General features: G+C 50.5%; 1 protein-coding gene across 13 annotated transcripts in view; it reads left to right on the plus strand.

The window, feature by feature from the left end:
- The window catches only part of Shank2 (SH3 and multiple ankyrin repeat domains 2), a 443,257-nt gene that overhangs the window by 396,103 nt on the left and 23,670 nt on the right, over positions 1 to 23,484 (plus strand). For 7 of the 13 annotated variants that reach the window (XM_075972893.1, XM_075972892.1, XM_075972894.1 and 4 more), the window contains 4 exons: positions 18,746 to 18,881; positions 20,182 to 20,261; positions 20,467 to 20,488; positions 21,595 to 21,615. In XM_075972893.1, the coding sequence (XP_075829008.1) occupies positions 18,746 to 18,881; positions 20,182 to 20,261; positions 20,467 to 20,488; positions 21,595 to 21,615 (259 nt within the window). Of the gene's footprint in view, positions 1 to 18,745; positions 18,882 to 20,181; positions 20,263 to 20,466; positions 20,489 to 21,594; positions 21,616 to 23,484 lie in introns of all 13 variants that reach the window. The other 6 variants (XM_075972896.1, XM_075972898.1, XM_075972899.1 and 3 more) reach the window with 2 other exon arrangements.

The following is a 23,484-nucleotide window of genomic DNA, read 5'->3' on the forward strand; positions in this document are numbered from 1 at the left end:
AGGTCTTGTCCAGTGAGGCTAATCAGGGGACACCACCCCCCACCCACCAAGGGCTGTAAATGAACAGCAGCAGATGTGACCTGATTCTGGAGACAGCTGAGCAGGCTGCTATGGACGGCCCACTGTAGGTCTTCATCTCATGCTGCCTCTATGTTGAAGGATTGGTCAGGTCCCCATAGAGATGTGCCACCTGTCCAGCTGTGCCTGGGGCCTCGAATCCAGCACTCAGTGGCCTTGCTGAGTGGGGATGATGGGAAGGGCTCAGCTTTGGCCACTGAAGGATGCTGTAGAGTGACGTCATCCTGACTGTGCATGATCATTCTTGTTAGACATGCTTCCACTGCTTTGAGCTGAGATACCAGATCTTTACCTAGAGGGGAGGGAAGACCTGTCAGGGTCCTGATCCACACACAGTTCATCCCCAGCTAGGCGGCTCAGCCATTGTTAGAGATTATGCAAAGGCCTTAGCAAATGGGAGGCTACGACCAGTGGGAGGATGAGCCAGACCTGGCGATTCAGGCAGGCCTGTCATACCAGCTACCCAAGAGAGTTAGGCAAGAGGATTGCAAGTTCAAGGCTGACCTGGACTCTAGAGTGAGGTAAAGGAGAACCAAGGTAACTTAGTGAGACCTTATCTCAAAATAAAAAGTGAAAAGGAGGCCGAGGTGTAGCTCAGTGGTGCAGCTCTTGCCTAGCGGGTGCAGGGCCCTGGGTTCCATCCGCAGTACTACAACAATAATAAAATGATGATGATGATGATGATGATGATGATGATGATGATGATAACGGTGGCAGCAATAGCAACCAGGGACGAAGGCAGCTCAAGTTCAACAAGGCAGTCTGGCAGCATGTGGGAAAAGCCACTTACAGGGGTACCGGAGGGAGGTATTGGGTGAGATGGATGGCCACAGCCCCCAGCAACACATCTCTAGGGGCAACAGTGGTTGCTAAGAGAGGAATTGCTGTTCTGGGGGTATTTTAGACTCAAGGAAACAGCTGTTAAGGGGTTCCTGGCTCTCTGGTAGAAACTCCTGAGCCTGCCCCACCTCCATGCTGGTGGAGTGGGGGGAGGGCTGTCCTACATTCTTTGTGCTTTCCACAATGGCTGGGGGATGATGGGCGGATGGCAGACCTGGCAGGGGACAGCTTTTAGAGAATGTTTCTGAGCAACCTATACCCAGCCATCCTGATGCTGGGCAGGGCTAAGGGCTGTGACCGGGAGAGCAGCCTGAACATTTACCATGGAGGACCGTGGAGACCTTCGTGGGATTTGAAGTGTTACATGGAGGTTCTCAGGGAAATTTCAGATCAATAGAGGGAATGAGATTAGGTTTCAGTAAATCAGAAGGGGAACTGCTGAGTATTTTAAACTGATCTTAAAACTCCACAGTGGCTGGAGAGGGTAGAGACCCCTGGGTCATCACTCTCCAGGACATTACCCAGTTAGTGCCTTCCTGTACCTTTGGAATTCTGTCCTCTCTGCATCTTTCCTAAAATAAATGAGTTGGGGGCGGGGCGTCATTGAGAAATATGCTAAGAGCTGACAACTTAAAGCCATGCATCCAGACCTGTCTAATGGAATCCATTCATGCAGCAGGGAGCCATCTTTAAGGAGGCCTGGGATGCAAAATCAGATGGCCTGCACTCTGGAAGTCACATGGCGAATGGACTAAACAATCCCAGGAAACCAGATGCTGGGCCACTTCCTAGGAGCAGGTGGAGAAAGGACTGCCAAGTGGGCAGAAGGTCAGCTAGGCAGGACTAGGTTCCAGACATTGGGAGGAGATAGCCTGCTGCCTAGAACCTGAGGACTGGCCGGTTCTAGGAGCAGTAGCACTAGCGTGCCCCCTGTAGGCTACTGTGCCTCATCTTGCATGGTTTGGTTCTGGAATTCAGGAATGAAGAAATGGCAGACGCTGAAGAAACAATAGATACACATGTAGAAAAAGTTGGGATACTGTGTGCTGTGCCTGCTCTGATGGAAGGCACCTGCTGTGAAACCCAGAAACCCTGCATGTTTATTCTGTGCAGCACAGAAGGAGGGTCAGCTAGTTTTGGTGAGAGATCGCTGTAGGGGCAGGCTCAGGTAGGAGGAATAAGCTGCGTTGCTGGGGTTTGCATACACTATCAGCATCTGTACACAAACCAGAGGAGGGCTTTGCCAATTCCCGGAGCCTGATCTGGGGAAGGCTTTGCCATTCCAGTGGTTCTGAGACTCTGGGGTCCTTGACATAGCCATGCCCATGTCAACAATACACATTCATCCACTCAGGCCTTCATCCACTCTCCAATCCGATGCCTATCAGGGAGGCAGCAAGAGGATGGGGAAACTGGACACCCACGTAGCTGTTCTCTTTGGCTGTTTATGACAGCAGAGAACTGAAATCACCACCAGATCCACTGGTGGGCGGGGGGCTTGAATGTGGCTGCAGTCGGCAGAGGCCATGTCTGTGCAGGCTGTGCTCCTGACTCCAGGCCATATTGTGACGTGGGAAACGCAAGGCAAGAAAGGCGTGGCTGGCCTGTTGCCCTCTCCCAGGTGGGGAGGGAATGCACCCCTGCTTCTGCACAAACACTTGCTTCTTTCTCTCGTCTGTTGTTGTTTTGTGTTGTTGACATTGAACTCCTAATCCTCCTGCCTCCACAAGTGTTGAAATGACTGGCGTGTATCACCATGTCTGATTTATGATGTACTGGGGATTGAACTTAGGGCACCATGCATGCTAGGCAAATTCACTATAAGTTATAGCCTTACATCTTCTTTCTCCTTTTTAACAAAAAGAATCCTCAGAAGGTGTTTCATTCTAACATTCCCTGGGGTGGGATTGGAGCAAGGCAAGAGCATCAGACGTTCAAATACATCCTTGGATATTTAGCAAGTTTGAGGGCAGCCTGAGCTACATGAGACTTGTATATATAGAGAGAGAGAACCCACCCCAGCTTTTATGGTTTGTTCCCCTGTTCTGAACAGGAGGGTCCTGGTAGACAGACACTGGGTAGAAATTAAAGCTGAGCGCTCCGTGGCCTTGGTGAGTAAGCTTGTGTGCATGCTAGCTCATGAATTGCAACAAAACACCACGCTCCTGCAAGACTCAGAACAGGGAGGAGGTGGGAGCACGTGGAAACGCCCTCGGCTGTCTCCGCTGTGTTGCTAGCAGCCTAAGGCTAGTCTGAAGCAGGCTTGTTTAAGAACAGTGGATGCAAACTCACCAGGTGCTGATAAACAACCAGCTTCTAAAGAGACAATCTCTGGGAGGAGCTAGACCCTGAACCTGAAATGAGAAATGAAGAGAAGGAATACCGCATCACCCTGGGCTTCTCTTTGCAAGGGCCACAAATGGATTAGAGTTAAGGAGTGCTCCTCACGCTCCTCACACACCCTCCTCACGCTCCTCACGATCCCCGGCCCCCACTTAGTTTTCATTTATGTGTCTGTGTGTTTGTCTCTCAGTATATGTGCCTTTGGGGCCAGAAGAAGGTATCTGATCCTATGGAATTAGAGTTACATGTGATGAACCAATTGCATAGGTGCTGGGAGTCAAACCCTGGTCCTCCTCATTCTGTGTGCATGTGAATATATGCATGCACTATGGGCATGCGTGTGTGCGTGTGTGTGTGTGTGTGTATGTGTGTGTGTAGCACAAATTCTAATTGGTATTGATAATAAAAACTCAGAGTCAGCTATCAGGGTGAAAGCTGAAGCATCAGAGAAGCAGAGTGGCCACTAGAGTTTTACCTCTACCAATGCTCAGACCAAAGGGGCGATCCTGTCCCTAGGAATCCTCAGACTGCACTGAGCTCCTGTCTCCTATCGCCTTATATTCCTCTCTCTGCCCAGCCATATCACTCCTGTCTCCACCTCCCTAGTGCTGGGATTAAAGGCGTGGGATCCCAAGTGCTGGGATCACCTTTGTGTGAGCTCTGTTTCTCTGTTCGACTGAATCAGTCTTGTGTAACCCAGGCTGGCCCTGAACTCACAGAGATCATCTGCTTCTGTCTCACGAGAGTTGGGATTAAAAATGTGTGCACATAGTGGCTTAACTGTGCACTCTGATCTTCAGGCAAACTTCAGCTTCATTTGTAACAGAACAAACACATATCGCCGTGTGTGTGTGTGTGTGTGTGTGTGTGTGTGTGTGTGTGTGTGTGTGTGTGTGTGTGAGATTCTTGTAGGGATTGGAGGACAACTTGCAGAAGTTAGTTCTCTCCTTAGACCATGTGAGTCCTGGGATCTGAACTCAGGTCATCAGGCTTGGCAGGCAAGCACCTTTATCCACTGAGCCATCTTGCCTTCCCAGGAAGTTTCTCTCCCAAATGGGACTGGAGAGATGGCTGCACGGTTCAGTTCCCAGCATCCACATCAGGTGGCTCCCAGCTGCCCCTAGCTCCAGCTCCCGGGTAGATCTGCCCAGGTATTCTGGCCCTCATGGATGGCTGTACTTCCACGCACATACCTCTACAGATACTTTATTTTGTAATTAGTTTTAATTCATAAGTAGAAAAGTGAGGGCCAGAGAGATGTCTCCATGGGCAAAGGTGCTTGCTGCCAAGACTGACCAGAGTCCCGTCCCTCATAGTAGGAGCACAGCTGCGGGCTGTCCTCCGACCTTCACACACATAATCTTAAAATATAAGGTTTAAAAAACTGAGTGTAGCCGGGCGGTGGTGGCGCACGCCTTTAATCCCAGCACTCGGGAGGCAGAGGCAGGTGGATCTCTGTGAGTTCGAGACCAGCCTGGTCTACAAGAGCTAGTTCCAGGACAGGCTCCAAAACCACAGAGAAACCCTGTCTCGAAAAAACCAAAAAATAAAAATAAAAATAAATAAATAAATAAAAATAAAAAACTGAGTGTAATGTGCAAAGCCCCCCCCCGTGACCTGTTTGTTATGTGACAGCTACCCTCTTCGTCTTCCTCTGTGGTGGCTATAATGTGCCCGTCGGTGACCGAACACCCTCTCTGTGTTGTCCATCCTGTGGGTTCTGAGATGTGTGTGAAGTCAGTTGTCGGCCATTAGTACCACACAGTTGGTTTCGCTGCACAGAAAGTCCACTGGGCTCCATCTGCTGTCCCACATCCTAGAACCACTAATGGTCAATGCTGTCCCTGTAGCTTTCCTAGTGTATTGAACTTGGACTCAATGTGCGCCCTTTTCACTAAGTGATGTATAATTAAGATTCCCCCATTTGTGTGGCTTAATAACACATTCATTTTTTTTTTGCTCAATAATGTTTGTGTAGCAATACCACCAAGAATTTGTTCATTCACTGGTCTACCAAAGAGCATCATAATTGCTCTGAGTCTTAGCAATTAAAGCTAACATTTCTAGAAATATCCATAGGCACATGTTTGTGTGGACCTGAGTTTTCAGCTTCTTTGGGTAAATACCAAGACACTGGATGGCTGGGTTATGCAACAAGAATATGTTCAGTTATATAAGAAATTGCCAGATTGGGGGGCTGCAAGCCCCCACCCCTAGCTGAAGAGTTATGGACAGTCGATGGCTTCTGGAGAGAGAGAGAATCGGTTTTCTTTAAGAGCATTACTCTGGTAGGTGGTCACACACCAGTGGATAGTGTCACACATAGATGTGTATAGACAGCACAGGTTGGACTCCGTGGGTTATAAATAACAAATTTTAGATTTTTTAAAAAGAGGACATGAAGTTGGGAGGAGGTGGGAGGCGGTGAGGGCTGAATCTGGGGACCTTATAAGAAGAGTGGAGGTGAGCGCAATCAAAATGCATTGGATAAAATTCTTAAAGAAGTAATAAGGCTATTGCGTTTTAGAAAAAGAAATGGCTAAGATATCCCCAGAGGGCCTGGACCGAGACAGAAATGGGGGCTGCACCCTCAGGGTGCAGCGTTTGCATGGGATTGTCCTCATGGGTACGTGAGGGCCCCTCATCTTGTGAGTCTGCAACTTCCCAAGAATACATTGTCAAGGTCCAGATGAGAAATGACCCCATATGCATTTGGCTCCTGGCTGATGGTGCTGTTTGGAGAACGTGAGTCCTTTGTCAGCTTGGCACAGCCTAAAATCAATTGAGGGATCGCCTGGATTGGATTGACCTGTGGGCGTGTCTGTAAGGTTTCATCTCAATTATTAATTGATATAGAAGGGCCTTCACTGTTGTGGGCAATACCATTCCCTAGGCTTATGGTCCCAGACTCTATAAGAAAATCAGCTGAACTTAGACCTGTGAGTAAGCAAGCTAGCAAGCAGCATCCTCCATGGTTCCTGCCTCCAGTTTCCTTCCCTGGCTTCCGACAAATGCTGAACCTGGAGGTATAAGCCAAATAAACCCTTTCCTCTTCAGGTTGCTTTTGGTCAGTGTTTCATCACAGGAACAGAAAGGAAACTAGAACCGTGTGGACGTTTTAGGGTCGTGAGGCTAAGCAGAAGATGGCTGGTTGTTGGGCCTGGAGGACAACCGTCCTGCTCTGCTTCCTGTCCAGTTTCCTGTCCTGCTTCCTGTCCAGTTCCCTGTCCTGCTTCCTGTCCAGCTTCCTGTCCAGTTCCCTGTCCTGCTTCCTGTCCAGCTTCCTGCTCTGCTTCCTGGTCTGCAGAAATGTAAACCAACAATGTTACAGTCCTACAAGTATGCCTAGCCCCTCCTGCCGTCTTTCCTTCTCCACATGTTGGACTGCATCCCCTCCACTCAGGAGCCAAATGACCCTTGCTCCCTTGACACACTTCTTGTTGGGTGTTTGGCCATACGTGCGCGGAGCCTGTCTTTGCCATCCCATGTCAGTCTCTACTGATGGTTACCTGGGGAGACCACTTGCTCATTTGTAATTCACTTGTCTGCTTCCTTACTTAAGTCAAAGGGTTCTTTGGTGTTTTAAGCACCAACATTAATCTGATGTATATTTTGCACACATTTTCCTCCCCCAGTCGATGGGCATTTTTATCCTTAACAGTGGGTCTCTCTTGGTGCAAACCTTCTGCTTGATGTAACCCACCATGTCTACCTAGATCCTGATTTGGATGTTGCATTTAGAGACTCTAGGTCACCTAGATTTTCCCTAGCATTACCTTCCGGGAGTTTTATAGCCCGGAGTGTTATATTTAGAAGTGTGATCCATTTTGGGTTAATTTCTAAAGGTTTAAGGTCTGTGTCGATGTTCACTTTCTGCACGTGGGTGTCCAATTGTTCGGTCGGCTTTGTGGAAAAGCCTGTCCTTCCCCCATGGCATTGCCTGAGATCCTTTATCAAAAGAGCAGTCGGCCAGCTGCGGGATCTATTCTGGGCTCTGTTATGCTCCGCTGACCTGCTATGGGTTCTCCCACTGCTACCTTGCTGTCCTGAGTCCAGCTGCTGGATAGCACATCTCAAAAGCCAGACACCTCAGCTCCTGGCTCTGTCCTGCTCATGTGTCACGTTTGCTAATTTGATCTTTAGCATTTCCATGTAAATTTTGAATCAGTTTTACCGTATTCATCAACAGTGGGGCAGGCTACAAGTGACCCTGTTAAAAAGTCCCTCCTAAATATGAGATGCCTGCCAAGGGCCCCAAGCATTTGGTGAAAAAAAAATTAATATCAAAGACAGAGCCCCCAACAAACATACCCCAAAAGGGAGGGGCTGGTGAGGTAGCTCCGTGGGTAAAGACGCTTGCTGCCAAACCTGACGACTCGAGTTCCATCCCTGCGATCCACAGTGTGGAAGGAGAGAACCAACTCCTACAAGTTGCCCTCTGACCTCTCCACGAGGTGCATTGTAGCACACCCACTCACATAGACACTCACGAAATAAATAAGGTTAAGAAAGAATTAAAAACATGCCATGGAAAAGATGGGAGGGGATGCCGTGCAGGGAGAAGGCTATTAAACAAATCTATGATTCGTGTGCTCAGTGAGATCAAAGACGATGCCGCCTCCTTGAAGTAAGAACAAAACGCCCTTCTGAAAGGGAACATTCAGAGAACAAAATAAGAGTTCTAGAAATTTTTACAAAATACTATAGCAGATGTGTTTTGATAGATGGACTGAAAGATGACATTGGAGAGAACCTCTGAGAACAGAGGAAATGAGAGGAGATGGAGGGGAAAGGAAGAAGGCGCCCAGGCCTACCCTGTGCAAAGAAGCAGGAAGGGGATAATTTCCAAAGCACAGGAAGACGAAGTCGGAACAGCTGGAGTGCTCTGACAAACAAGGGGAGAAAGCAGTCACACTAGACACACCAGACACACCCGGGAAGCTCGGGGCGGAAGACAGGGGCTCAAGAGGAGGTCACGGGAAATGGCTCAACCAGAGACGTGCTTGCTTGGCTAGCACAGGAAGCTGAGTCTGGTCCTCAGAACCCACATCAGAAAACACTGAATGGCTGCTGGGTGTGGTGGAGCACACCTTTAATCCCAGAACTCCCCAGGCAGAGGCAGACCGATCTCTGTGAGTTTGAGACCGGCTAAGGCTACAACATGAGCCCATGGGGGGGGGGATGCTGAATGAGGTGATGAATGATTATAACCCCATCTGGGGAGATGGGGCTGGGCAGGTTCCTGGGATTGGCTGACCAGCCAGTCCAACCTGCTTGTTGAGTTCCAAGTCAATGAAAGACCCCATCTCAAAAAAAAAGTGGTCGCGGTCGCTCCTAAGGCGTGACACCATGGATTGGCCTCTGGCCTCTGCATACACACGCGCGCGCACACACACACACACACAGAGAGAGAGAGAGATCCTTCAGTCCTCCCAGAGCAGGCCTCACATCTGAACTAAATGGAAGCCAGCCTTCCGAATTCTGAAGATCCCTTTTCATCTTAATTGACTCGTATTGTCTTGTCAGTTTTGACGTAGGGGCAGGAGACAAGCCTGTGGCACATCTTCAAGGGATTAACTAGTCTGAGTTAACTGGAGCAGGCAGTCCGGTCTGAGTTGGGGGGCACCATCCCATGGACTGGGGTCCCAGGCTGAATAAAAAGAGAGCTGAGTGCCAGTGTTCGTCTCTCTGTGCTTCCTGACTGTGGCTGCGATGTGACCAGCTGCCTCACGCCCCTGCAGGCACGCTGTCCCTGCCATGGCGACTGCACCCCTGAACCACAGCTGAGATGAACCCTTCCTCCCTTACGCTGGTTTTTGGTTTCGGCTTTGGGAGAGGACTGGTGTTCAGGGTGTTGGCATTCCTAAAGCTGTGGGTTGCTGAGCTCTGTATGTGTGCGAGAGTTCACACGTGTGGAGGCTTTGTTAGTAGACACGTGTTCATCACTGTCTTGACACTTTCCATCTTTACTTCCCGTAATGCTTCCTTTTGTTTTATAATGTTTTCTTTTGCTTGTGTGGGTGTTTTGTCCGCATGTGTATCTGTGTACCACATGCAGGCAGTGCCAGGGAGGCCAGAAGAGGGCATTGGATCCCCCGAACTGAAGTTTTAGGAGGTTGTGAGTTACCAGGTGGGTGCTGGAACCAAACCCGGGTCCTCTGCCAGAGCAGGCAGTGCTTTTAACCTTGAGCCATCTCTCCTGCCCCACTGACAAAACTTTGAGGTAGAATTCATGCAACATAAACCTTGACACTTTAAAGTGTAACAACCCAATGAATTTTAATTTTCAGTTGTGCAACCATTAGCACAATAAGATTGTAAAACAAGATGTTGCCGCAAGAAGCAATCTCCCATCTCTGATCCTCCTGCCCCCCAGGAACTGCTATACACAGGCTTCGTGTGTTTACAGCTACTTTTAATAATTCTTGTTGTAGAGTTTCTGGGTCACATTGTAACATCATATTTGACATGTTCAGAACAGCTGCACACGGCGTTTCTGCTTGGTGGGGGCTGTTTTGTGGATACTTACGCAGCCTCCACCCTTGCTCTGTGTTTCTCACTTCCTTTGACTCCTTGGTGTCTTTGTATTGAAAGAACATGAACTGGCTGGAGATAGGGCTCAGTATTTAAAAGCACTTGCTGCTCTTCCAGAGGATCTAAGATGGATTTCTGGTTCCCATGTTAGGCAATTCTGTCCTGCTCCAGAGATTGCAGCGCCCTCTCCTGGAATCTATAGTCAATGCATGTATATGGCCTCCCCACATACAGACTTAAAAGTACATCCTTGGGGTTGGCGCAGAGAATAAGGCTGCTCTTCCAGAGGTCCTGAGTTCAACTCCCAGCAACCACTTGGTGGCTTACAACCATCTACAATGAGATCCAGTGCTCTCTTCTGGCCTTCAGGCATACATGCAGGTATAACACTCATACATAATAAATAAATCTTTAAAAAAAATACGTCCTTTTTAAAAGAAAGCCTATGAATAGCATTTTAGATCTGTCTTTTTATTTTTTTAACCCACTTTATATCTGCGTTTTTTGTGACTGGCCTGGAGCTCCTAAAAATCTGCCTGTCTCTGCTTCCTGGGTGCTGGTATTAAAGGTATATGCCACCATGCCTGGCTAGGTGTGCTTGTTAATTGAAGTTTTATACCACTAACATTTAATGTCATTACTGGCATTTCATCTGGACCTGTGGGTTTGCTTTCTGTTTCTCTGCTCTTTCATCTTGCCTCCCCTTTCTGCCATATTTTGACTTACCTGTTCTTGGAGCCCTGTTTTGGTTTGCCCGTGGGCTTCAGCTGTCCCTCTCTATATTCTGGCAGTGGTGGCTCTCAAGTGGCAGGCACTCCTCAGTGCTCAGGGTCTACTTGGAGTCGGTAGTACACAGGTGACATCAAACTTCTCTCTTTTGTGTTCTGGTTCTGTGCCTGGGAACTGTGTGGGCACAGCTGCCTTCCTTTCTGCTGATTGCCCTGTGTCTAAAGCTGTACAGTTGTGGCCCCCGCCGCTGTTGGTTTCACCTCAAGGGACACAGCTCTGTGGACAGCAGCTGATTCTGTTCCTCAGTCAGTCTTCATTCTCTGCTGATGCCTTCAACAGAATAGGTCCTTTGGGTGTTGGAGACATTGGCCCCGACTTCTGGCCTGTAGGGTTTCTGGCATGAAGTCATTTGAAGCATCCTCTTCTCTGGTTTGGTGTGTCCACATTGCCTTCCGTGTCCAGTGGGCTACCTGTAATGAGCCTGGACTCGCTTTAGAATTTGAGACTCACAGCATTTCTTTTCCCTTTTACTTCTTAGAGACAGGGTTTCTCTGTGTAGCCCTGGCTGCCCTGGAACTTACTTGAACTCACAGAGATCCACCTGCCTCTGCCTCCCAAGTGCTGGGATCAAAGGTGTGCGCCACCACCGCCCGGCTCTGCTCTGCTCACAGCATTTCTTAAATCTGTGGGTTTACATCCTTCACTAAACATTTTAGCCGTGTGTGTGTGTGTGTGTGTGTGTGTGTGTGTGTGTGTGCGCGCGCACATGTGTGCATGCATATTCTAACTCTTCTATGATTCTCATTTCCTGTATCAGAACCCTGCATTACCTTTGTGTTAAGCCATTGGCTGATGCCCTGAGCATCCTTGAGTTCATTTTAAAATCTGTCATCTTTGGACTCTCCACTGTCTCTCTTCTGACTCATTTCTAGCCTGCTGTCAAGCCCACCCAGTGAAACATTGTACTAAGTATGCTAACACCCAGTGTGACAGTTTCAATGCTGGGTCATCTGTGTTCCTTGAGCAGGTTTGAATTGTGCCCTGACTGTTGGACAGTTGATATGGCGACTCTGCACCCTCTTACCATTCCTGGGTGAACATTCGCATTTTCAGTGCCAGCTTGATTAACTCTGATGTCCCATTCTATGTGGCTTGTAGTGGCCACAGCTCACAGTTAAATCTGGGTTCTTCCAGCCTTTCCAGCCGGTGGCTCTCAGTCTTCAATACACAGTTCACACAGTCAGCCTGAGAACTAGGGAAAGTTGACCCCTCCTTGCCGGGCCTCTGCCTTATTTTGGCACCCGTGGCCACCCTGAACTCTGCCCTCTGATTTTCCAACCTGGGGCGGTTGCAGTTCCCCATCAGAGCTGCAGTGACCCATACCCCACTGCTCCCAGCTCCCACCCCGAACCTGCCTTGCTCACACTCCAGCACTGCCTTCTCTTCCAGCCTGGTTCTGGGTGGGGGTTGTGTTGTCCAGGCCTCACAGCTGTCCCTTGAAGAAGAATCAGAATTAGGGGCTTACTTTACCTTACCCTCCATCTTCAGGTTTTATATCCAGCTAAGCTATTGATTAAGTTTGAGGGTCAAAGGTCAGTATGTCAAAAATCATCTCCAAATTGCTGTATTAGGAAACATCACTCAAAAAAGGGAAGGGTTTTTAACCAAATAAGCTGCTCACACACCCAGAGTCTGAGGTTCAAGGCTTCCAACATGAGTGTCAGAGGACATCCAGGGATGGTGGGATGGGAACCTCAGGCTGGCCTGGAGAACACTGAGCCTTGACTATGTGTATCAATCAGAAATCCTCAAGAGAGATCAGGAATGGTAGCACGTACTTGGAACTCTAGCACTCAAGAAGTGGGAACAGGAGGATCACCCATAGTTCAAGCTCAGCCCAAGCTGTATAGTGAGTTCCAGGCCAGCCAGAGCTACATTGTGAGACCTGGTGTCAAAAACAAACCCACAGGAAGACCCCAGAAGACAGTTCTTCATGACCAATTTAAAACCCTGTGGTTCTGTAAATCGTGAAAAGGGATTCACCAAATTAGAGAACTGTTTGGATTTGAATTGCTGTTAAGTACATAGAAAATTAAACCAATAAAAAAAACAAAATTATTTTGCTCCAGGGTGGGGAAAACTTACAGGAAATGACAAAGTAATCAAATCAGAGAATATGGTTTAAGTATGGGTGGATTATCGCACAGTCGAGAGGAAGAGTGTATGCTGGTCTTGTTAAAAAGCTGATGTGAATATATCTAGTCAGAAATAGAAGCACAGAGGGAGGGCATGAACGAAAAGAGATACCCACTGCCAAGATTCCTTAGATGCATTATTTCCGTAGTGGCCTTTGGCAGATGAGACCTGAGATGTCAGTTCACAATAGACGGTCAATAGCATCAACAATATGGGCAGAATTTGTGAAAGGCCTCTGGTAAGAAGTGGGCACTGAGTGGGAAGCCTCCTCAAACTGTGTCTGTCCACCGCTCACACACATAACTCTACCCTCTCAGGAGTGTTCAGATGGGAGACAGAATTCATTGTGAAGGACAGTCACCAAACAACAGAATGCCATGGAGCTTGGTTTATTCGCCCTCGTTGGGCCCATGACTGTGTGCAAGGATATATTTGCTTCCCTGGGGGTAACTAGATCTGCAGCTCAGAACAGCTTATTTTACTTTAAATTGGTAACTCCAAGGGGCTTCCTGAAGGCTTGTGGGAGCCTTCTTGCTGGTGTGACATGTAGCGTGCCCATGTGCATCTACCCCTAGTGGTAACAGACCAGAATTGCAGGTTCAGACCTTAAAACCCCATGAAAGTTCCAGGTGGCTACGTGAGTAGATCAGGGAGGAACAAGCCCCATTGCAAGCTAAACTGTTTTAGGCCTGTTTTAGCCTGGGAGGCAGCAAAGACTTTTGACTCCTCTGTCCCTGCTGTAGTCAGGTGAAGGCGAAGGCATAAGTCACAAACAATCCCACACCAGTTTGGAATTATGATTAATAGAATGGTTATTTATTTAAAGGGGAAAAAACTTACAGATCACCGTCCCAGACAACAGCCCTCTGCACAATCAGAAAGGGAGTCTAGTCGCCGGGAGCTGAGCAGAAAGTAAGAGAGAGAGGAGAGGGAAGTGGCCCCTTTTTTAAAGGGAGAGAGACCACACCCCAATGGGCTGGTATCTCAGCGGCTATTGGCTGAAGGAGTGGAAGGAGCTCCTGCAACAGTCAGGAGACACCTGAGTTTTTCTGACTGTTGTCTTTGGAAGCTGGTCTTGGTGAGGAGTCCCTGTATTGAATGGTGCATATGTCTTTGCCCAGCCCTTCCCTAGGCACCATGGCATTTGGGTTGTGTAATATGTGAAGGTTGGGGCAGAATCCATGCAAAGTTTGTTTGTTTGTTTTGGATTTTTGCTTTAATTTTTGTTTTTGCCAGTCAGGGAGAGCATTTCAGTCCCTCGTGGCTTCAGGGAGAGAGAGGAGGAAGGATGAAGAACACAGTGAGGGGGGCACAAGGTCAGCGTTCCTCCATTTCGGGTACGGCCTTGTCAGTATTAGTTACTTTTCATGGCTAAGTGCATAACCAAAAGCAACTCGTGGAAGAGTTTACGTTGGCTAACTGTGTCAAAGAGTTAGGAGTCCATCATGGCAGGAAACATGGCAGCCAGCAGCTGGCAGGACAGCAAAAGTGGGGTGCTAAGAGCTGACATCTTCAACAGCAAGCACAAAGCAAAGTGGAAGTGGGATGAAGCTGTATAGTCTCAAAGCTCACCCCAGTGACATACTTCCTCTAGCCAGGCCGCGCCATCTAAACCTCCCCAAGTAGTGTCACCAGCTGGGAACCAAGCATTCAAATGCCCAAATCTCTGAAAGATGTTTCTCACTCAGACCACCACGTCCCCCTCCCTGGCCCCCATACAGGCTCATGGCCATACCATAATACAAGATGCATTTATTTAACCCAACTTCAAAAAGTCCCTGTGGTCTGTTCACTGTTTAAAGTCTAAAACCTCTTCTGAGACTCAAGGCAAATCTCTTAACTGTAACCCCTGTAAAATCAAAAAGCAAATTACATGCTGGAAGCATGTAATTTGTAATATAAAGAATATATATTACCATTTCAAAGGGGAGAAATGGAGTGTAGTGGGGAAATCCATGCCAAAGCAAGATGGAAACCCAGCAGGACAAACACCAGAGCCCAGAGCTCCGTGTCAAGTGCCTCTGCACCTGGAGCAGCCAGTCTTTCTGTGACTCTGAAGCCCAGCCTGGGGCGGGGTTCTGTGTAGTGACATACCCAGCAGTACTCCCCAGTGTGGAGGTGACAGTGGCGTGGACACTCCTGTCGTTTTCCTGCAGATAGGCTCTCTCATCCCCAGTGCGGGAAAGGAAGGAAACACAGTTCTCTGAAGCCCGGGGGAGAATGGACACCGGTACATCAATGCAGACAAGGAAGGAGCCTGGAAAGACAGCTCCTAGGGAAGTGTCAGGACCCACATCCATGCGTCCCTGCAAAACCCCACTATCGAGTCCTACTGTCCTCTGCGCATGATGTGTCCTTGCCCTCTGGACCTGGCAGCGCCTTCCAAGGGCTACCCAAGGCTGGGTCCGTTTGCTTTCCATCATGGGAGAGGAGAGGGGCTCATGACTCCCTGCCTATCAAGAATGTATAGACTATTAAGGATCACTAGAGGGAGGGGCTCACAGGGCCACGCCCCTTCCTGGATATTTACCGACAGTTAATGGTTGCCAAGGTATCTAGTCAGGAGAACCAGTGCCAGGAGAAGAAGTTTTTTAGCGATATAGCTGCCCGTCGTTGCCCAAGCTCCCATAACACCCTCACAAAGTGGGGGAGGTGGAGCTACAGGACTTGCCTGCAAGGCCTTCCCCTTCCCTGGATGGCATTGTCCACTGTCCCCTCCTCTCTGCATTCTCTCCATAGCGGTAGTGGCCCTTGCGAGTGTGTTCCAGGGCTGCTCTGTCACCTCTGCAGGACTTGGGGACTAGCTTCTTCCCTGGCTTTCACCTTCCCTTCAGCCATCACTGGTCACTCTCAGAAAAGCTGCTGACAGGGATGCTGCTTTTCCCACCTCAGGCCCGGAGCCCTGTAACTGAGGGATGGCAGGAAGGGCACTGATTCCTAAGGGCCTTGAGTGAAGGGTGGTAGCCAGTTCCAGCCTCAGTGGCACAGTGCAGCTGGTTACTGGGTGTGTCCAAGGCTGTTCAGCTGCTATTCTGTAATAACATGCACAGTTGGAGGGTGTCTTCTCCCTATTCTGGAGACTGGAAGACTGAGAGGAAGGCATTGGGAATCCTGGCTTGCAGGCTGCTGTGCCCTCGATGGTCCCTCATAGGGGGACAGGCCAGAGAGCTCCCAGTGCCCTTTTTAGAAAGTATCAATCAATTCATAAGTCACCCTTGTGACCTGAACACTTCTGAGGGTAGCACTCTCAGCCTGAAGGATATAGATTCACAGAGGACACACACCTCTGGGCACATCCAAGGGAGTTTCTAGATAAGGGCAGCTGAGGAGGGATGAGCCTCCCTGAACGTGGGTGGCACCATCCCATGGGCTGGGCCCCTGACTAAATAAGAAGGAGAAAGAAAGCTGAACACCACTGTTCATCTCTCCACTCCCTGACTAAATGCAGTGGGCCTCATGCACCTGCCGCTGTGACTCTCTCACCGTGATGGACTGTGCCCTCACTAACTGCGAGCCAAAGAAACTCTTCCTCTCTCTTCATTAAGTTGCCTGGGTCAGGTGTTTTGTCACAGTAATGAGACAAGCCCCTAATTAGAAGTCACAAAGGCTCCAGTCACCTCTGAGGTGAGATCCATGCACATGGTTTGAGGGATTTGTTCTGTGCTGTGACAGTTGTTCCTACTGGGCCTGGCAAGTTTACTGAGCCCCTGAAGCCATAAGGAACCCCTGAACACCCAGTGAAGCCGTAAAGAATCCTTGAACACCCAGTGAAGCCATAAAGAATCCCTGAACACCCAGTGAAGCCATAGGAACCCCTGGACACCCAGAGAAGCCATAAGAAACCCCTGAATGCCCAGTGAAGCCATAAGGAACCCCTGAACACCCAGTGAAGCCATAAAGAATCCTTGAACACCCAGTGAAGCCATAAAGAATCCCTGAACACCCAGTGAAGCCATAAGGAACCCCTGAACACCCAGAGAAGCCATAAGAAACCCCTGAACACCCAGAGAAGCCATAAGGAAACCCTGGATGCCCAGTGAAGCCATAGGAACCCCTGGACACCCAGTGAAGCCATAAGGAACCCCTGAATGCCTAGTGAAGCCATAGGAACCCCTGAACACCCAGTGAAGCCATAAAGAATCCTTGAACACCCAGTGAAGCCATAAAGAATCCCTGAACACCCAGTGAAGCCATAAGGAACCCCTGAACACCCAGAGAAGCCATAAGAAACCCCTGAACACCCAGAGAAGCCATAAGGAAACCCTGGATGCCCAGTGAAGCCATAGGAACCCCTGGACACCCAGTGAAGCCATAAGGAACCCCTGAATGCCTGGTGAAGCCATAGGAACCCCTGAACACCCAGAGAAGCCATAAGGAAACCCTGGATGCCCAGTGAAGCCATAGGAACCCCTGGACACCCAGTGAAGCCATAAGGAACCCCTGAATGCCTAGTGAAGCCATAGGAACCCCTGAACACCCAGTGAAGCCATAAGCTCCACTCCTGTAACCTCAGTCTAGCGCAGCTACTTTGGGAGGGTTGGGATTTAGTTTCTGCACCTTTACCTAATTTGTCTAATGACAAGTGTGTGTCACCAGGACTGCGTGCTTCAGGCTCCAGCAGCTTTGTGGCCCTTAGGGCACTTTCTAGTGACTTTTCCCAAGTTGGGTCCAAGGCAGTGAAGGGCTCCCAGCTACCCAGCTCAGCCCTCACATCCATGTCTGTCTAATAGGCACACACCTGTGCTCAATAGACTGTGGGAAGATGGTCAACAGGACAGCTGCCTGCCTCTGAGCTGTGCCAGCTCAGTGTGTCTCCTCCAGCTCAGGAGGGCTGGCAGCAGGTCCCATTCATAACTTACTCCCATTACAGAATGTGGCCACAGGTCAATGCTTGGTATCAATCCTAGCTATGATCAGAAAGCTGAACCCCAAGAGCCCAGCCCAGGGCTAGATTCAGAATTGAGTGCATAGATTTACCATGAACACCCTGATAGCAGAAATATGCAGGGTCCGTTCTGCCCCTTCTAGAACTCCAAAAGCAAACAGAACCAAGACCATGCGGATGAGAAGGTCAGGGAGGCTGGATGGCTCCTGAGCAAACAGCAGAGCTGAGGAGCTGCCTGGGGGTGCATTCCCACCTGTGTCACTGTGGAAGAGTGGAGGTTTGGGGATTTGGGGGAAAGTGCCTGTGTTCTTACATTTCCGTGGGTAAAATGATGCCCAACACTTGAGCAAGATTTGACCTCTGGTGATCATGATGAGAAGGTCCCGTGCTGGGACAGGCATGTTAACAGTGCCCAGCTTCCAACCTGCCCATCCATATAGCTTTGACTTCCTTCTGGGGACAAGGCCTGGGGGTCTGCTGTGGGACTTAGCTTGGCAAAGGGGCTGAGGCCAAGCCCTACCTCTGCTTGAATCTGTGTCTGCTTCTTCTCTGGGGATGGGAGGAGAGGGCCTGGTTCTGAAAACCCAGAGTTTCTGAGCCTCAGAGTTATGCTTATAGAAGCAGCCTTGGGGTCCAAGTGCACACCTTCTCCCAGAAGCAATGGGGCAGTATTCCCTCTTCCCTGCAATGCCGGAGCAGAATCGTCAACTCTTTTAATACTTTGTAAAGCCAATTTTTTTCACCTCAGTGTGTGGGGTGGGGTTGGGCATGGAATAATGCCCAGAGACAATGGCCCAAAACACAGGAGAAGAAATTAGAGGAACCAGGTTTCTGCTTCGCTGTAAAAGGGTTAGAGCGGCTGCTGCACCCAGCCCTGGAGATCTGGACAGCTCCTGGGAATTCTGTTAAGCAGGATCCACCAGGCCTGGGAGAGGACGCTAGATGAGGCTTCCCACCCCTCGCGATGTGGTGCGCTCTGCAGCCACAGCAGCACACATGCTGACCTCCCAAAAGCAAATTTTCATCCACAAAGACCAAAGACCCCACCCTCCAGTCTCCTGCAGGGTGCTGGCAGCCCACGTCTCTCCACCCCTGCCTGCTCTTCCGTGTTGCTGACCTGCCATGCCTCTCTTCCTGCAGGTTAACAATGAAAATGTCGTCAAGGTGGGCCACCGGCAGGTGGTGAACATGATCCGCCAGGGAGGGAATCACCTCGTCCTTAAGGTCGTCACGGTGACCAGGAATCTAGACCCTGATGATACTGCCAGAAAGAAAGGTGTGTGTCTGTCAAGGTGCCCTGCAGTGGGGAGGGGAAGAGAGCGGGTCTCTTTTCAGCTGAGTGTCAAGGCAATGGCATATCGCTTAATTTTGTGACCAAGGCCATGACATTGAGCCTCTGCTGAGGGTGACCACACCTGGGCCAGCAAGGGGGACCGAGTACAGGACAGATGCCCCTGCCCCATTGGAAGAGCAAAAAATGAGGAATAAGGGAATCTTTCTAGCCAGCTTTTCCAAAAGCAGCTATGTAGAGGTACCAGGGACAGCCAGGAGAGGATGTAGAGGTGGTTACACCAGGGTACACTAACTAACAAGAGAGAACTTAAAAGCCGGGCTGTGGTGGCGCACGCCTTTAATCCCAGCACTCGGGAGGCAGAGGCAGGCGGATCTCTGTGAGTTCATGGCCAGCCTGGTCTACAAGAGCTAGTTCCAGGACAGGAACCAAAAGCTACGGAGAAACCCTGTCTCGAAAATTCAAAAAGAGAGAGAGAGAGAGGGAGAGAGAGAGAGAGAGAGAGAGAGAGAGAGAGAGAGAGAGAGAGAGAGAGAGAGAGAGAGGACTTGAAACAGCTAAGACCGTAGTGGCAGTTAGGGAATGACATTTCCTGAACACCAATAGGCTCTTTCCCCAGCTCCAGTGAGGCCTGTGTCCCTGCCGTAACAGCCTGGCAGGTAGTGGCTATGCCACATATACCCTGCTGCCTGTGCCCTGTCAGTCAGATCCACACAGACAGAACAGAGCCTGAGTCCCCTCCCTATCTCAGAGTACCTACCCTACTCCATCCTGAGCACCCAGGGCTGCTACTAATCTCGGCAGCCCAACCATGACATTCCCCCACAACCACCTGTCAGTCTGCCCCCGCAACACAGATTCGAGGGCCACTGCCTGCCAGATTCTTTATGGGTCCAAAAGTAAGGGGCACTGGGTAGGGTATGGGAATGGGGTGGGGTATAGGATGGGGTGGAGTATAGGATGGGGTGGGATATAGGATGGGGTGGGGTATAGATGGGGTGAGATATAAGATGGGGTAGGATATAGGATAGGGTAGGGTATGGGATAGGGTGGGGTATAGATGGGTTAGGGTATAGGATGGGGTGGGGTATAGGATAGGGTGGGGTATAGATGGGTTAGGGTATAGGATGGGGTGGGGTATAGGATGGGGTGGGGTATAGATGGGTTAGGGTATAGGATGGGGTAGGGTATAGGATGGGGTGGGGTATAGATGAGGTGGGGTATAGGATGGGGTGGAGCCTTGTGGTGGTTCTCACACCTGCTCTCCCTTTGCCTACCCATCAAGCTCCCCCACCTCCAAAGCGGGCTCCAACTACGGCCCTTACACTGCGTTCCAAGTCCATGACGGCAGAGCTGGAGGAACTCGGTAAGGCTACCTCACCCTGATGCCCTCAGAGACACACAGTTCATGCACGGCCTCCCGCTGGCTTGCTTGTCCCTGCCCCTTCCCCTGCATGCCTACAGCTTCACCTTTTGCTTGGCGTCTCTAGTGGGGGGCTCCGGTGGGCTCGAAAGGGGTGGGCCTGATACGCTCTCTGCTTATCTAACATTGTTTTGTTTTGACTTTTTGGGCCTCTCACTAGTGGACAAAGGTAAGCAGCCTCGCTGGCCCTGCAGCAGCATCCCTGCTGCTTTGGGCACCCTCGCTGACCCCACCTCAGCCTGACCTCCAGCTTGCTCCTGCCACGGAAGGCCTGCCCTCAGGGACTCCTCAGAGAGTCTCAGCGTACCCAGAACTCTAAAAGGTCCTCATTTAACAGACTTGGCCATTTGTCCCCTTGGAAGCAGATAGGGCAGGGGGCCATCAGCCATTAAGAAAAGGGATGACACCAATGCAGCTAAGGACCACATTCTATGTGTCACCCAGGGGACTCTGCAGAGAGGTGGCTCAGAGCCACAGTAAGGGAAGCACCAGTCCCTTGAAGAGCAGGGGTAGTGCCGGTGAGGGCGGTCCTCAGCACAGAAGCCACCACTCAGGTTCAAAGCTAATAGCTCCCAGAGGCGTCTTGCCAGGATGTCACTAACAGCCAACAGCAGGTCCCCAGCAGCATGGAGCAGTCCCCATCCCCTTGCTCATGCTCAACACTGTCCTTTCTGGGACTCAAATCTGACGCTCACCTCCAATTGACAGCCTTCTAGAAGAGGGTACCCTGACACAGAGATGCTTCTCCACCTGGAAGCTGGAGTGCCCCCACTTCCAGCCATGCCCCTGATATCATTTACCTTCAGACATCCCACTGGGAGCATTCAAATTGTGTCCCCATGACCGAATGTCTGTCCCGCTTACAATGGGCCAAGGCCAGCCTACTCTACCGAAGGGGCTGCTGCCATGTTCCTCTAGCTCCCAGGGTCTCCAACTCCCAGGGCCTCCTTATCCTTTTAAAGGCAGAGCTGCCCTCCTGTCCCACCTCGTGGAGCTCAGTCCCACCTGTGGAGTGCTGGGAGATTGCTGGGGGCAAAGAAAGAAAGAAAACCCCTTCACCACCACAAGGGAGATTCAGTCAGGGAAAGGAATAAAGAGCAACCAAGGACAAGTTGTGGTCACTCTGACTCCTGCCCCTCACTCCTGGTGGTCTCTACACTAGTGCCCTCACCTGTGTCCTATAATCACTGAGCTCAGTGAGACCCCGGGTATGGGCCACTATGGGAGGGCGCCGCCACCGTGGGTGGCTCACGCGCTTCCCTTTCTGTTTGCAAGCCTCAGTCCGGAAGAAGAAGGGTAAGGGAAGTCTCTGTCCCCATGCTCTTGCCCAGTAGAAGAGAAACCCCCTCGTGACAGTCCTGTGAAGTCCAGAGTGTGCTGTGAGCCCTGTGTTGTCTTCCCTATTTGGGAGTCATACCCAAGGGCCCCTCCCTGGGGTGTACGCTGTTCTGGTCTGTCTGGTCTGCTCGGCTTCTGTCTGTGATCCCTCGACCTATTTGTGAGTCCCCCCATCTGTGTCCACATCAACATGCTGATGAAGTGACCAGGATCCTCGATGGAGCCTGGCCACAGAGGCCATGAATCCTCTTCTGTGGGGCTGGTCAGAGATACCCACATGTACTGAGCAGCCAGGGGAGCAGGCAAGAGGGAACCCAGGCTTCATTCCTCTGCCAACACTCAGCTCCCCTCCACTGGGGAAGGAGGGAGCAGTGCGGGCCTTCTAGTTGCCTGTTCCCAGGCTCTTCTGAGTGGGGAACAGGCATGACACAAATCAGAGCCCTGCCCACCTCAGAAGCACCCTATCACAGGTATATACTCCTGACTGCTCATGATTCCCCAACACTGAGCCAGGTGTGACCTGTGACCCAACAATACAGACGTAAAACATCATTCCACAAGGCTAAGAAGGTCCCTAATGAGGCTGGGGGTGGTCCCTAATGGTTGGTGCACTCAGTCTGAGGCCTGGTGGGGTCTAGAAGCCTGGATGCTTACAACGGGGGTCAGGAGTGCCTAAATCCAGCAGAGTCAGCCTCGGGGCAGGACAGGCACCCTGGAGCTGCCATCATAGCCACGCTGGTTAGCAGGTATCCTTGCAGCAATCCATGCCTTCACAACATCAAGCAGCACAGGACACTCCAGCAGGGTCTCTGGGGTCAAGGCTGTGGCTGATGTCCAGTCTAAGACTGCCCTTCTTCTCAGGGGTCCTATTATAATATGAGCACCACCGCCACCATCAAAAGCCAGACCCAGCTCTAGCCTGTCAGAAGACACATGCCGCTGTGGGATCCCAAGGCCCAGGGTGCCCCAACAGAGCTGGTGAAGAAAAGCCCATTGTCAAAAAGATGAAATTGAGTCCAGCAAGCCCATCCAAGGGCACCTCCCACAGATGTGCTGCAACAGCTGGGGACAGAGGTTTTGGCCAGCGTGAGGTGAATTCACTCAGAGATAGATCACATGCCTTCCATGTGAAAAGCAGAGGAAGGAAGGAAGGAAGGAAGGAAGGAAGGAAGGAAGGAAGGAAGGAAGGAAGGAGAAAGAAAGTTGAGAAGAAATGCCCCAACCTGAGGCTGGAGCAGGAGGTGGGGGCAGGTAGATGCCAAAGGGACCACTGGTCACAGCCCAACCAGGGAGAAGGAACTGAGGATACCCAGCTCCCACAGCCACTGCCAGCTTCCACTTGGTTGGTAGACTAGAACCTGCCATGAAAGCTTGGAACCACGTGGGCCCATGAAGCCTGAGTGGGGTGGGTACTCAGCAATGGCTCGGTTGCTCTTGATGCCTGTCCAGGCTGTCTGGGAGGACCTGCTTACCTGGATGAGAGTACACTCCAGGCAGGCTATATAAATTGAAAGAACCTGGCCTCCCCAGCTACCCTGAGCTGAAGAGTAGCTCCAGTCCCTGCAAATCCTTGTCCACACAAAGACCACAAACAAGGCCACACTTAAAAAGGAGGTCTTGCTGATGCAGCCAAGACAAAGTCACAGCAGGTTAGGTGTGCTATAGAGTAACCATTGACTGGGTGGCCCTATGAAGAGAGAAGGCAGCTATCGAGTGTTGCAGTACTGGGAACTCCAGAGGCAAAATTTCTCTCCTGCTAACCCTAACCATGGATGTCCAGCCTCAGAACAGGGAGAGGACAAGCCTTCATCCTTTTCATCTGTTGTT

The sequence above is a fragment of the Microtus pennsylvanicus genome, chromosome 5 (genome assembly GCF_037038515.1).
Source record: "Microtus pennsylvanicus isolate mMicPen1 chromosome 5, mMicPen1.hap1, whole genome shotgun sequence".
Lineage (NCBI taxonomy): Eukaryota > Metazoa > Chordata > Mammalia > Rodentia > Cricetidae > Microtus > Microtus pennsylvanicus.